We start from the raw sequence: 14,578 nt of genomic DNA on the forward strand, positions 1-14,578 counted from the left end.
GCCAAAATTTGGGCCTTGAAAGCATTCCCCCAATCGTAGATCAAGGCTCAATGGATGAGCAGTGATCGTTCCTCGCTGAGATGGCCCCTTCGAGACATCGAGGCTCGAGGTCGGTGCGCACACACCCGAAAACTCTGAAGAGGAAACGAGGCGAGGATACCGATAACGTGGACGAATTGTCCAAAAGAGTAGCGGACTTGGAGTTAAGACCAGCTACCGCGCCAATCCTGTTTGCTGAGCTGCCTCTCTCCCAAGCTACTCAATCCGGCCTGTCCAAGTCTCACTTCAAGACCCTGACTACAATCCAATCTCGAGCGATTCCTGCTGCTTTGAAATCAAGCGACATACTCGGCGCTGCCCAAACGGGTTCGGGAAAAACCCTTGCCTTCTTGATACCGGTCCTGGAGAACCTGTATCGAAGACGATGGACCGAATACGACGGCCTCGGTGCGTTGATCCTGTCTCCGACCCGAGAGCTGGCAATTCAGATTTTCGAGGTCCTGCGAAAAGTGGGCAGGAACCACACCTTCTCTGCTGGTCTCGTCATAGGGGGAAAGCCGCTTCGGGAGGAACGCGAGCGACTTGGTCGGATGAACATCCTCGTTGCAACCCCTGGAAGAATGCTGCAGCACATGGACCAGACGGCGGAGTTTGAGATTGGGAATCTGCAAATGCTGGTACTCGATGAGGCAGACAGGATCATGGACATGGGCTTTCAGGGAACTGTCGATGCGATCGTGGAACACTTGCCGAAAGAACGACAAACCTTGCTATTCAGTGCTACCCAGACGAAAAAGGTTTCAGACCTGGCCCGATTGAGCTTGAGAGAGCCAGAATTTGTGTCTGCCCACGAGGGAGCTGAGAGCGCAACGCCTAGTACGCTTCAGCAGAATTATGTGGTGACACCACTGCCGGAGAAGCTCGACACGCTCTGGAGCTTCATCCGAGCCAATTTGAAAAAAAAGATACTCGTCTTCTTGAGCTCGGGAAAGCAGGTCAGGTTTCTCTACGAAGCACTACGACATCTTCAGCCAGGATTACCTCTGCTGCATCTTCATGGACGACAAAGGCAGGCTGCTAGATTAGATATTACCACACGTTTCTCGTCTAGCAAGAATGCTTGTCTCCTTGCAACAGATGTTGCTGCAAGGGGCCTGGACTTCCCAGCTGTTGACTGGGTGGTTCAAGTAGACTGCCCCGAGGATGCCGATACCTACATCCACCGGGTGGGACGTACGGCAAGGTACGAGCACAAAGGACGTGCAGTGATGTTCTTGGACCCTAGCGAAGAGGAAGGTATGTTGAAAGCGCTTGAGAGGAAGAAGGTCGCCATCGAGAAGATCAATGTCAGGCAGAAAAAGATGCAAAACACGATCAAGAACCAGCTACAAAATATGTGCTTCAAGGATCCCGAGTTGAAGTATCTAGGTCAGAAGTGCTTTGTATCCTATGTTCGATCCATCCATATCCAGAGAGACAAGGATATTTTCAAAATTAAAGAGTTGGATCTCGAGAGTTATGCAGCCAGTCTAGGACTTCCGGGTACGCCTAATGTCAAGTTTGTGAAAGGAGAAGACGCCAAAGCCAGGAAGAATGCACCGAGGCAGCTGCTTGAGTTTTCAAGTGGAAGCGAGGGTGATGAGGAAGCAAGAAGGAAAGACACAGCAAAGCCGACTGTCAGGACAAAGTATGACCGTATGTTCGAGAGAAGGAACCAGGACGTGCTGGCAGACCACTACAAGAAGATGATTGATGACAAAGAGAACTTGAACGGCGCAGAAAGTGGTGGAAATCATTATCATGACACTGCCGATGCAGATGAAGACGACGATTTCTTGGCCGTCAAGAGACGTTTTGACGCAGGCGACCATGCTCTGGGCCAGGAAGCCTCGTCCTCCACTGGCTCCGACAGCTCCGACAGTGAAAACACCATTCCCACCAAGAAACCGCTCCGAACCACCAACTCGAATCCCACGCCACCCGTCAAGAAAGCTCTCCACCTCTCCTCTAACACCGAGCCTCTAATAATCGACTCCAACCGCCGCGCAAAACTCCTCAAATCCAAAAAAGCCCTCCTCAAATACAAGGGCCACGGCTCACATCTGCACTTCGATTCCGAAGGTCTCAACCCCCACGAAGCGGAATACTACGAACGAGAAGACGAGTTCCGGAAGAAGGGGTTGCCGGAGGAACAGAGGGAGGTGTTCTTGCGAGAAGAGAGGGAGAGAGCTAGGGAGGCCGACGTAAGAGATAAGGAAGTGGAGAGGAGAAAGAGGAGGGAGAAAAAGGAGAAGAGGAAGGGGAGGGAGAGGGAGGACGGGCACTTGGTGTTGGGGGCTGAAGAGGGGGTTGCTGTGTTGGCGCCGTATGAGGAAGAGGAAGAGGAAGGAGGAGCGGAGGAGGGCCCAGTGTTGGCTGGGAATGGCGCTGGTACGGAGAAGAGACGAAAGAAATGGTTTGAGGATCCCTCTTCGGGAGAGGACGACGATAAGCGTGAGCGGGAGCGGCAGGGAAACTCGAAGGCCAAGCGCAGGAAGAAGGGGGCTGAGGCTAACCTACGTGGGCAAGAGCGAGAGCAAGAGCAAGTGCCGCAGACAGTGGAGGAGCTGGAGGCGATGGCGCAGGGGCTGCTGCGTAGCTGATTTCCGCGTCATCAGATCCAGTATCCCGACCAGACTGCCTCTAGCTAGCCCATCCCCTCATGCATCCAAGTCAAAATAAACTGTTCCCCATGTCCTGGCGGTCACGAGAGCGGTTCTGCCTTGCTTCCCTGCCTGCCTCACTTCAGGCATCAATATCGAAGGAGAGCAGTAAAATAATGGCATGGCATGGCATGGCGGGGCGGGGCGGGGATATTCTATCTTTAAAAAAAACACACACATGGAATTAGGCCGGCATGCCCTTTTCTTCTACATCGTCTCAGAACGGTTCCAAGGTTCTCAAGGGGGGAAAAAAACAAAAACACCTCCTTTCCTCCCCAACTTTTTTCTTTCCAAATCTCCCCTTCCAACAAGAAGATCGCCCTCCAAAGTTGTTTTTTCCCCCTACCTACCAAAAGAAACAGTGTGCAAAAAGAACCCAAGAAAAGTTTGCTATCCAGATTAGATGTAGATGATAGATGAATGAAAAATTCATGCGCGTTTCTTATCCCCTCCATCAACATTGCACGGCTATAAATCCTTGTTACCCTACCCCCCAACACAAAATTAATGGTTCGGAAGCAGATGGACTGTGACGATGACGGATGACGGATGCCGGATGCCGGCAGCGGGGGGCGCCGATCAGTACATAGCGACACGAATCGTGGCTCAACCATCTATGGTGAAAAGGGACGGACGGACGGGGGGGGGGACGTGTCGTAACAGCCAGGAAGCGAGCGGTTCCTGCGACTCGGTCGCGGGATCATGGGATGCAAACCAAAGGTGGGGGATCGGCGGTTCATTGAGGAACAAGATGGGTCCCCTTGGCGTCTTCTCTCGTCGTCGTCGGCTCCTCTAAACCATCTCAAACGGAAAACGTCAGCCTCGCTGAAAATGACATCCGCCTCGCCTCGCGAGGACTGCATACGAAAAATATTTTTGGATGGTCATTTATCGCACAGTTCAGCGCCGGGTCTGGTAGGTGCCCAGCTTCAAGGACCCCCTCGGCCCTCAGAACAGATCCGGCTGGAGGGTGGCGTTGGTGAAATTATTATACACGACGCCGGTGCCGCTGAGATCGGAGCCGGCGGAATTGATCAGGATGCCCGGCGCGGCCATAAAGTAGGCGTAACGCGCGACATCCGGCTGCTGGTCCATCCACGGCATGACCTGGCGGAGGAAGGCCTGCAGCTCGGCCTGGGTGTAGGGGTTTTCGTTGTTGAGGGCGAACTCGGTGACCCAGATGGGGCGGCCCTGGGCGATGGCTCGGGTCTGGTTGACAAAGTACTCGAAGTAGGAGGCGCCGGCGAACTTGTTCGAGTACCAGTGGATGTTGATGAAGTCGACGGTGCAGCCGGTGCAGTTGCCCAGGAACCATTCCAGGTAGGTGAGGCCGGAGGGCGAGCCGGCGTTGGTGACGGCGGGTGCGCCTAGTTGTGCTCGACCCGCGAACGGTTGCATGTACTGCAGGTACGTGCTGACTGATGCGTTGACACTCATGCAGGCGGAGCCATCGTAACAAACGTCTGGTTCGTTGAATGACATGAGAGCAGGCGTGCCTGCGTTGATGGCGCTTTGGGCTGCTGTGGGCCAGGCATCGAGCAAGCCCGGAGAGTTGCTGTATAGGAGTGGAATATGTTGTATAGCTGGATTGTAGCCGCATGTTGTTTGCCCATTAGGACATGCTTGATAGTACCAATTGTAGGCCCAGGAGACACGAGAGTTCTGGCCGGACAGGGAAAAGGGCATCGTCAGATTTGCCTGGTTGTAGCAAAGACCACGTTTGCCATTGTTGGGAACCGGTGTTGGACCTGTCGCTGAGGTGATGCTCAAGAAACTCGAGGTTTGGATGGTGGATGCAGAAAGGCTTGTGGACGAGCTAGTTGAAGTGCTTCGAAGAGAGCTAGTTAATGAGGTAGACGTTGAGGGGAGGCCGCTGGAGCTGGAGGTTGTACTCAAAGTAGTTGAGGAGCGATTGACAGAAGTAGAAGCACTTGAAGAACTAGAGGTAGGCGAGGAAGGTGGAGAGCTGCTAGAAGAGCTTCTAGCTGAGCTTGAGGACTGGCTGGGGCTACTGCTGCTTGGACTTTGAGTAGATACTGATGAGGATGATACAGTGGTGGAACTTGTCGCCGTGGATGTCCTCGAGGAAGACAATATTCCGGAAGTTCCTGATGCGCTTGAAAGTGACAAAGAGGAGGATCCGGAAAAGGCAGTGGAGCTGCTGCTCGCTGATGAAGAGGTGGCCAGGTTGGACGTGGAGCGTAAGGTCGATGTGGTTGATGTTGAGCCGGCGGGGCTAGATTGTGCTGGGTCTGGTCTCGAAGAAGTAAAGGTCGAAAGCCCTGAGTTGCTTGAGATACTTGCATCAGATGACGGCGTCGGGCTAGAAGCTATCGTCCGAGTGCTTGAACTCGCGGAAGTTGTAGTCGAAGTAATGTAGACAATTGTGTCTGGGCTGGTCGATTGTGGAGAATTCGCAGACAGTTGACTGGACAAGTACTCTGAAAGCTGACTGGAGTAGGAGTCAACTGCGCTGCTAAAAGCCGAAGAGGAGGAAGTCGCCGACGTGGTGATATAGACAATGGTATCTACACTGGTGGAGACAGGGGAGTTTTCCGACAGTTGGCTGGAAATGTAGTTGGAGAGCTGATCCGAAAACGGCGTGGCCGACGATGAGCTACTTGGGCGGCTCAGTATCGAACTCAAGATGATGGAATTGGTTGCAGCATAAGCAGATCTGACTCCGGCTTGGGCTCCTGCAAATTGGGCAATGCCATCAATGGACGAATACAGAGTACACGTTTCTCCCGTGAGGACAGCAGCTACGCAGTCGTCGGTGGTATCGCAGCTGGCGAGACACGCCTGAATGGAAGGTCGAATGGACCTCTTCTGCACCATGTCCACGTTGGTATTGTCGGCAATGACCTTGCCGCTGAAAGTCCGATCGCACTGGACTTGGTAGCTGGCACCATTCCCGTTCACATATCGCTGTCCCTGGCATCCCGGACAGATCGTAGCGCTAACGCATGTGCCTGTGGTGCTTGGCAAATTCGAGGAAATGCCTGTCTCGAGGGTATATGTTGAGATTGGACAAGTCACCACTGTTACCGTGGAAGTACGAGTATACCTAGCTAAGCAATGTCAGTCACTTGACGCTAGGAGTTGCGGCAGATCTTCCTTGCGACATGCCTTGACTGGCTACCTCATTCAGCAAGAGTGACTGCACGAAGAGCATCAAAAGAGGAAGCATGGTGGCAGACTGAACAGCATGAGCGTACACGTCACGAGGATGCCTTTCAATGGTCACAACTCGTGACGTGCCCGAGCCGATAGGTGGAGCACAAGGCCCTACACGGCGCTGTACGTGCGGATCCTGAGCCTTATGCTATTCCTTGGGTTGGCGTGAAAGAGCAGACGGTATGCGCCAAATGAACGGTAGAGAGCACCAAGGGGATGGACAAAACAACAGAAGAATTATCAAATGGACCAGCGAGATAGCATACTCCCAAAGGAGAGGCAGAGGCATCAGCCATGATTTGAGGAATGTAAACAGGTGACAGGTGAACACAGCACTGCTATGGAATGCTTGGCTCTATCAAGAGTCTTGTGTGGTGCCCAACATACTGGCTGCAAATCTGATTGAGGAATCATTGATTTTGACTCGAAGACACATTGGTTACCACAACAAAGGACGAAAACTGCTGTCTCTCGATCTGCGGCATGACCGTTCTCTCAGCTGCGTGTACCAGGAAGTGAACGGGAGCGGGTTGCTGGTTCATCGGACTGGGTCCCTTTTTGCGCTATCGCGCGATCTCACCGGCTGCCTTCCACACTTTGAAGACTAAAGAGCGGCGGCATCATTCAAAGGATACAGTCCATCTACCGTTGGCCAATTCTGCTGTTTCCTCGTCGGCAGCCTTGTCGAGCTGGAGCAAGTTGCAAGGTTTCGTCTCGCTGCGGTAAGTGCCATTACGAAATGACATTCTGACAGCCCTTGACGAAGATTCTGCCGCAGTATGGAGTCTGATATTGTCTCAAGCTCATTCTCTCGCTTGTATAGATGAAGACTGTTGACGTCCGCCCGTGGGTGGTTATCTGCGGCTCTTCGAATTGTCGCCTTCAGACGCCGACAACAGTCCTTGGCTGATATGTGCGAAATTGGTCCAGACAGAGATGGTTCTGCGAGGATTTAACCATACACATTATGCTCACGACGAATAGGCAACCTCAACACCCACGCTGCCTTTCCACCTCTTTTCCAATCCAGTACCGCCACTACACAGCCCTGACCCAGCCATTTGGTACCTTTGACTCGATGTAGCGGTTGGCGCTATATTAACACCAGCACTAACAAGCAGTTCCTTAACCCTTCCAGTCCACAATGCCCTGAAATTCCAATTGTCGTCCACTCTTAACCTGATTACACTCTCCTCAAGTTCCTCTTCCTTGTCCTTCTTCTGACGGAGAACTAGTTTCTGCTCATCATCCAGCCACTGCGCGGCCTTGTCCGTAGCCCAGTCTAACCCGTCAGACTTGCCTATCGTGATCCGAGGTCTGTGACGCTGGCGCCAAATTTCAGCACCAAGCACATATTCGCTTTCCCAGCTGTAGACGTTAAAGCCGAAGCGTGATGAGAGAGCTAGATTTGGGGTGGGCTTTATCGAATATGTGGAGGCTAGACTGCCTGTTAGAGGTGTGGCAATCAGTGTCATTGTGTAGGGAAATGAGGAATTCGCAGATGAGGCGAGAGTATTCGCTGTGGCGCTTGTGAAGGCTGCTGAAGTACCGGCAAGTGGCTTCCAGTTGGAGGCGGAAGAGGGAGACACAGAGGCTGCGGGTGGAAGAGTGGTGAATCGTAGGCCTGTGCTTAAGCCAATAACGGAGCTGAGAGGGCTGTAGTAGACTTCTGCGCCCGCAGAGAGGAGACTCGGCTTCGGTCGATATATCGAGGGTTCTGCTGGAATTGGCAGGTCGCTAAGACCTTGAGCGGGGTCTGCTCCAGGCTGGCTCAGGCGGCTCTGCTGGGCAGCAGGCTCTGTTGGGTATCCAAAATTCCACAAGCCTCGAAGGCCAAGTAGCGCTGAATCTGTCGACCCAAGCGCTTCCACTCTATATCGTCCCGTATCATGTTGTAAATGTGCCAGTAGCGAAGCTGGCGGAGGAGAAGAAGGGCCTGTGGTGGGCGAAGTCGTTGATTTTGAATTCACGGATAGACTAAAGAGGGTGCGAGGATTGATCCGACGGGTGTAAAGAGCAGTGAGAACACTAGGAGGCGGCAAAGCTAGTGTCGCATGAAGCAGTGTTGGCTTCCTTGCTCCATCTAAAGAGATGTATGGCTTGGGAAGGACGGGCGGGAGAGCGATATCGCGATAGCCACGGACAAGGCTGCGCAGCGGTATGGAAGGAGTGGCTGAAGGTATCCCATCGAGAGATACGTTGGAGTATAGATACGAAAGAGAACCGTCAATCACGCCGAGAGTGGAAAGGGTGTAAGATGTTGCGAAATGAGGAGTGGAGAGGGAGGAGACATTGAGGCTAAGGGAGGTCGGTGTAGAGAACGAAAGGAGCGCTGCACGGTCAGGTCAACACGAGTGCTGGACTAAACGGTATACACGGTATACCATCGGATGTAGCTGTCAAAGAGGAGTAGCTGTTGTCGCGGTTCCAGTGCGTGGCATCTCCGAAGGCGTCGAGGACATAATCCATGAACTTCAGCATTTTGAGATCATCACCATCTCAATAGCAGAGTCGATATGGCCCGCAACACATCACGGAAAGTATAGAAGTATAGCCACTTCCTCCGCACGCCGTCCGCAAAGCAAGCGAAGGTGGACCATCTTGTCCATGATCGAGGTACACGACTGGAATAATATCCAAGTCGGCCATCCATCAGCGCCAAGCTCTCCTTGCACTGGAAAAAAGTTGGAGCTCGCAGTGATCACGAGGAACACATCTACACATCTACGCATCTCACCTTCACATCCCGGCCTCCCCCTTCGTTCCTTCGAGCCTCAATCCAATAATATCTGCAGGCTATACACCCTCGAGAGCTACAGCTACAGAATGGTCAAGCTCAAGGAAGTAGAGGACGAGCATTTCGCCGAAAAGCCCGCTACGACAAAGGACGACGCGCTGCTGGAAAGCGACAATGATGACGACTATACAGACACAGGTATGAACTCCCAGTACGCCCACAGTCTCGGCATGGTCATGCGAAGATGGTGAAGAGCAGTCTGCCTATCAAACTACTTACTAACCACACATCGCTCCCAGACTCCGAGATTTCAGTAGCCTCGGACCTCGATGTGCCAACCTCAGAATCGCTCCTCGACCGAGTCGCCGCGCTCGTCGACATCATCCCACCTTCCGCGCGCGGCAAGATCTCCTCCACATCCTCTTCCATCGCATCTTTCACCGGCTCCGCCTTAAGTTTCACTGGCAAGAGCCTCTGGGTGGTATCAACCAGCGTTCTGTTGTTGGGAATCCCATATGCTCTAGCTTTTGGTCAGGAGCAGGAGATCATGGAGCGGGAACGGGAAGAGGGATTGATGCGGGAGGGTGCCAGTTCGGTGAGTTCGCCCCACTGTCAGATTGTTATGCAGCTGTTTTCCAGCTTCAGATGTCGATTGTGAGGAATGGATGGACTGAGCTAAACATCTTGTCAGATGCTTCAAGCTGGCCAAGCGGGCGCGCCGGGAGTGACAGCACCGCAGGGTGGACAGGGAGGGAAACCTTCGCTGTAGGATTGGAAGGCTCTGTTGGAAGGAAGGTGAGAAAGAAAACGTCGATCGGGGCTCGACACCATGTATCATCGAACTGCAACGCCTGTCGTGGCCTAAACTTACCGGCTCATCATGGGGCTGCGTCCTGTGCATCTATAGGCGTATGTTCCGGACATATTGTAACTCTATTCACTTGTACTGGATCAACAGCTTTCTCCATCCCTCCAGCTTCTGCTTCTACCCCTCTGATTATACCAAGATCTCCCTCATTCGTGAAACCAACACATGCCATCAACCGAGTAGACCCCTCTCTTCCCTACCTAAGGCAGTCAGTTCTTCTTCTCCAAAGTCCGGCAAAGTCAATCCACTCCGGTCTTTCCTACGCTTTCCCATGCACATGCCTTTCGTTTCCCCTACAGGGAGACCATGGATGTGAGAGGCCAGGGCTACATAATCCTACGCAGTCGAGAAAGGAGATCGCAACGGCGAGAGCGAGAGAGTGAGAGAGAAAGAGAGCTCTCAAACTTACTTATGAACAGGACAATCGAAAATGACGACTCAGACGTGCACGGCCAAAACACCCAAAGAAGCACGATTTCGCCGAGTCCAAGAACGATCTGATCTCTTCAGCACCTGCGTGGTAAACGAGCGTGATGGTATCGCGTGTAGTCCAAGCCTGGATGGAAGGAAAGGTAGGAAGGTAGAGGGGGTTCAGAGCAATACTGGTGAATGGAAGACAAGGTCAGAGTCAGTCACAGTCATGGCGGAACGGATGAAGGGAAGATGAGAATGCTCAATTGGTTTGCAATCGCACTTTTGGCGTGGTGTGGAGATATAGGTACATAACTGGCGCGAACATTTCCAACGACTAGAGAAGTCGACCTCCAGCCTCAGCGGCAGCAACTAAAAATAACTAAAATAACACAATACAAAGCGCGCTTTGCCCCCCTCAGTCCTGTCTCCTGAGGTGACTAGGTAGGTTTGGGGCGCCAAAAAGCAACAAGCTGTCGGAAATACAGGTGATGAAAGAAAAACAACTGTTCTGATATCCAGCCGAAACGCATGAAGAAGGTCGTAAGACATCAGCCACCCATGTAACGAAGTACGCCTGGCCCTTTTTTTTTCTGGTTGTAGCCAAAAAAGTGGCATCTTGAAAAGGGAAAGAAGTAAGGAGGGAAGATATGCCGGGGTTTTAAAACAAAAAGGGGGAGCGGAAAAGCAGCCCCAAAAAGCTTCTTGGGAGCGGCGAGGAGGGCAACCATCATCATCTCGGGAGTCGGTCACTACCGATTGTACCGATCGTACCCATCATATCCATCATACCCATCATATCCATCATACCCATCATACCCATCATACCCATCATACCAACCATGCCCACTGGATCTCCTCCCCAACTTCACACCACTTCGCTCAAGGAACTCGCGATCATTCAAGTCCCTCTCCTTCCTCCGCACTGCCTCCTCACGCTCCCGAAGAGCACCCAAGCGCATATACTCCTCCGCCCTCCTTTCCCGTTCCCGGTCATCTCTCTCACGGTCCAGCACCTCATTGGGAAACAGGAGGCTGGGAAGTCGTCGACAGGGAGAGTAGCCGGAGTTGGAGATGGGTGTCAAGGTTGGGGAACGAGGTTCTAATTCCAAGCGTGGGGGCTGCACATATCGGATCTGTCGGCACCGTTCTCGTGACGAGTTGCGGCGGGCAGGACGTGCGACGATAGTCTCTACTTGGTGACGACCATCATTATTGTAGCGGCTCTCGCGTTGAGGGGCTCCGATGCGACGTAGTGGTTCAGTTGGGTAGCTTGGGCTACGGCGGTGTTCGCGGTAGGTCTTTTCTCCTTTCTTTACAGAATACTGACGGTGGGGCGCCAGGCTGCCGCGATGAGGAAACCTCTCGTGATCATCGCCATATGAGGTGTGAGAGCTGTGTTCGTCATCTTCGAAGAGGACGTAGTCATCGTCGCTTCCGCGGCTGCTATCGCCATACACCGACCTTTGCTTAGGATGGTGTCCGCCTTTTAGTGGTTCTTGCGTGATGACTGGTTGATTCGGCGGTTTTCCGGATCGAGCATCAGGTCCATGGAAGTTGTTCCCGTGTGGATGCTGAACGTGTGGAGGTGGTGTATAAGGGCGCATGTTGCCTTGTCCATGTGATGGGAGATTGTGAACAGGGAACACGCCGTTCGCACCATTCTCTGGTGCAAATGACTCGTCCAGTATTTGGATGTTATGGGGTGGTTTCGACGCTGGCGTAGGGGCGGAAAAGGGGTCGCCATAAATAGGATTCGCTGTAGGACCTGTAGGTTGAGAAGGACCTACGTGCTGAGCTCGGGGAGGCCCACCTGGTTGTCCCGTGCCCTGATCGAAGGGAAGATGTTGGGGTAGCTGTGGTGGAAGATGTTGTGGTAGCTGTGATGGAAGCTGCCCCGGCAAATATTCAGGAATTGGCCCATTCTTATCCATCGGTCTACCATCGTCGTTGAACAATTTGACTCTATCAAATGGATCTTCACGGTCTTCCTTGCCGCTCTTGGCCTCTTTGCCGGCCGGGGAAGGCTTATCCATACTCTTTTCCTTGGGCTTTCCCTCAGGCATCAGGGGTTCGTTGATGTCTGACCTTTTTCCGACGAAGAACTTAGCCTTTCTCTCGTCAGGTAGGATATGCTGAGCGATGATGACGTCCATTTTCAGATGCTCCCGAATTGTTTTACCATTTACCGTCCTGTCCCTTGGGTTGGGAGAGTTGATAAGAACGCATTGCCACTCACAGCATCACCATGCTCGTTGGCAAGATTCTTCTCAGTTAGAAGCCGGTGAATCTGAGCTCGACGGTCTGGGCTCATGTTCTTCATGGCTTCCAGCACCGAATGGCTCTTCTTGCCCTTGGCGACTTTTCGCTCTAACTCCTCTTGCGGCGCAATGATCTCGACCTTATCTGCAACCTTCCAATTCTCTGTCCTCGTAAAGACGTAGTACTTATAGCGCATTGGTGTGGCCCTAGTATGGGCGGGTGAAACCTTTCGCCTGGATTGGAGAGTTCGAAAATTGACATCCTTTTCCCTTTTGTCGTTTACTCCGAGCTTGGCGAAGTTATCCCGGACATCCTCGGAGTGTGGAGGAAATTGAGCGTAATCGGCCATTGTAAGGTCAAAGGACCGGAAGCTGCTGGACTATACCAGCTACCAATAAACACTTAGATTTGCCAAACAATGTCCTAGAGGAATGACAACCAATTGAACCTCGTTCACAGGTGACTTAGATCGCGCGGAAAGGCAATCTTCAACGCGGCGCAGCAGAGAGTATAAATGAGAAGGTCAAGGTCAAGGTCAAGGTCGAGGTCTGGATAGGGATGATATAAGAACGCCCGAGTGAGGCTTCAACTGGATTTAAGCGATAAGAGGAAAAGCTTAAAAAAGTACGGAGTAGCGAAATGTACGGTCAATAGTGATTGATCAGCATTGAGAAAAGCGGTTGCCTTGAATCATCCGGGAACTTTTTTCTGTTGCCTTATGATAGCCTGACGATAAGTTACGCATTATATCAACGGCGGCAGTGGAGCAGGGCGCTCTGACCAGGATCTGCTGCATGAGGCTGTGCGGGGATCTTTTGGTGGGCTAAAGGTTGATTGGACGAGTGCTCAGCTGCTTACTATGCATGTCTCCATCGATACTGGGGGCTTAGACAAGAGGTGGTCGGTTCATGCAACAGCAGAAATGGGGCACCGTCTGTGAATGAAGCTCATCCCACCACGAAGCTCAAGATGTAGATGAGATGCAGAAGTATCACAATCTAGCATTGGCGAATCAGGCGGAGCAGAGATGAGCAGCATTGCGATGTGGATGAAAGGCTGCGCGGTGCTGTGCGGTGCTGCGCGGTGCTGTGTTCTACAGTAGTGTATTGTGGTGGCGGTGCAAGATGGGTAAGGTGGAATTAGAGTCAGCCCAGTTAACTACCTGCGGTCAGTGTCACGTTCACGCTCACGCTCACTCATACTCACTTCGGGTTCCTCAAGCCACTGCACTGCAAGACCCCACAAGAACGTAGTGAATCAATTAGTAGTAGTGCTCCGTACTACTACTACTTACTTACGTAGTACTCGAGTCATCTACTACTACGTAGTAGTAGTAGTAGCAGGATTCTTTCTTGGCAGCATTTCATGGCCTCCATACTTTTGTGGTAACCTAAACTGAATCGTGATGGGCTTCTTGCTGGATACACCGTAGCAGATCTCGCCAAATTTATCACACCGAGGGTCGAATTGGCCTGACTGGCCGGAAAGTCAAACCAGCAAGTCGGAACTGGCAAGTCTTTTCGGTGTAGTGGAGTTGGAAGAGCTCCCACCTCGCATGCAAATGCATGATCAGAGAAATCGAGGCATCAGACTCTTTCGCCTAATACGGTGTACGTATTTCAGTACCCGGCATAAGTATTCGTAGCACGGCGTTACTAGTAGTGTCTTTGCAGCAAAGCAGACTCCAAACGAGGCACCTAAGCCTTGAACAGTTGAGCGGTAGTTACTGATGGGCTAATCGATATGAACAATCGTCTACATACCCACGTAGTCTAGACACAGATGTGGCGCGGTATCCGACATGACCATTGGCAAGAGTCAATTTTCCCTGACACGATCTCATCGAATACAGTTTCAACTAGTTAGGGCAGTTGCTGCCACGCGACGTAGTACTTGATGAACAGTGGTGACCAAGCGCTCGATCGCATGCCTATGCTTAAAGCAGTCTTGCCCGTGAAGCGTGACGTGCAACAGGGTTTGAGGGCTTCGCCTAATGTAGCCTGACGTCCAAGGGGAACCAGTAAGACCCGAGCGCGGGATCCCTTTTCCACCTCTGCCGTGTCAGTCCATTATAGCATGCAGTTGTACTACGTACGCACCCCGGCGGTTCTCAATGATCGCCTCGAGAGTGGGGCGTTACAAGCTATTATTATGCATACCGCTGATCATGTCGGAGCCGTTCAAATTCTCTCGATAGAGCCTCATAATCCACCAAGGGAGTTGAAGAAAAATGACGGAGAAAGATGGCACGCAGAAAGGAGCGATTGCTCTCAAGCAACTCTGCCATCGTTGAATCAGCCGATAGATGGCATCTTGATCCTGTATTGGGATGCTATCGCTGAATGAGAGAAAGAGGAAGTGTGAATGGTTCCTGTCCACGTTCCTAAGTTGCTTCACTGAGAGAAGCAAAAATTGTAGGCA

The 14,578-nt window shown here is 52.2% G+C and overlaps 6 protein-coding genes across 6 annotated transcripts; 2 read left to right on the plus strand and 4 right to left on the minus strand.

Moving 5' to 3' along the window:
- Window positions 1-80: 80 nt before the first annotated feature.
- On the plus strand, window positions 81-2,642 carry EPUS_00515 (ATP-dependent RNA helicase DBP4; the record flags this gene model as incomplete). The annotated part of the gene is made up of 1 exon (XM_007804544.1): window positions 81-2,642. One exon carries the CDS (start codon window positions 81-83, stop codon window positions 2,640-2,642), a length of 2,562 nt encoding a protein of 853 aa, XP_007802735.1.
- A 1,008-nt stretch (window positions 2,643-3,650) lies between these two features.
- On the minus strand, window positions 3,651-6,625 carry EPUS_00516 (uncharacterized protein; the record flags this gene model as incomplete). Its single annotated transcript, XM_007804545.1, has 2 exons — window positions 3,651-5,773; window positions 6,526-6,625. The coding sequence occupies 2 exons, from the start codon at window positions 6,623-6,625 to the stop codon at window positions 3,651-3,653; spliced, it is 2,223 nt and encodes a 740-aa protein (XP_007802736.1).
- A 225-nt stretch (window positions 6,626-6,850) lies between these two features.
- On the minus strand, window positions 6,851-8,360 carry EPUS_00517 (uncharacterized protein; the record flags this gene model as incomplete). Its single annotated transcript, XM_007804546.1, has 2 exons — window positions 6,851-8,211; window positions 8,264-8,360. The coding sequence occupies 2 exons, from the start codon at window positions 8,358-8,360 to the stop codon at window positions 6,851-6,853; spliced, it is 1,458 nt and encodes a 485-aa protein (XP_007802737.1).
- Window positions 8,361-8,705: 345 nt separating this feature from the next.
- EPUS_00518 (uncharacterized protein) lies at window positions 8,706-9,385 on the plus strand (the record flags this gene model as incomplete). Its single annotated transcript, XM_007804547.1, has 3 exons — window positions 8,706-8,814; window positions 8,916-9,211; window positions 9,308-9,385. 3 exons carry the CDS (start codon window positions 8,706-8,708, stop codon window positions 9,383-9,385), a joined length of 483 nt encoding a protein of 160 aa, XP_007802738.1.
- Window positions 9,386-10,647: 1,262 nt separating this feature from the next.
- EPUS_00519 (uncharacterized protein) lies at window positions 10,648-12,051 on the minus strand (the record flags this gene model as incomplete). The annotated part of the gene is made up of 1 exon (XM_007804548.1): window positions 10,648-12,051. The coding sequence occupies one exon, from the start codon at window positions 12,049-12,051 to the stop codon at window positions 10,648-10,650; it is 1,404 nt and encodes a 467-aa protein (XP_007802739.1).
- A 29-nt stretch (window positions 12,052-12,080) lies between these two features.
- Window positions 12,081-12,506, minus strand: EPUS_00520 (uncharacterized protein; the record flags this gene model as incomplete). The annotated part of the gene is made up of 1 exon (XM_007804549.1): window positions 12,081-12,506. The coding sequence occupies one exon, from the start codon at window positions 12,504-12,506 to the stop codon at window positions 12,081-12,083; it is 426 nt and encodes a 141-aa protein (XP_007802740.1).
- Window positions 12,507-14,578: the final 2,072 nt, after the last annotated feature.

Source organism: Endocarpon pusillum, assembly GCF_000464535.1.
Source record: "Endocarpon pusillum Z07020 unplaced genomic scaffold scaffold344, whole genome shotgun sequence".
Taxonomy (NCBI): domain Eukaryota; kingdom Fungi; phylum Ascomycota; class Eurotiomycetes; order Verrucariales; family Verrucariaceae; genus Endocarpon; species Endocarpon pusillum.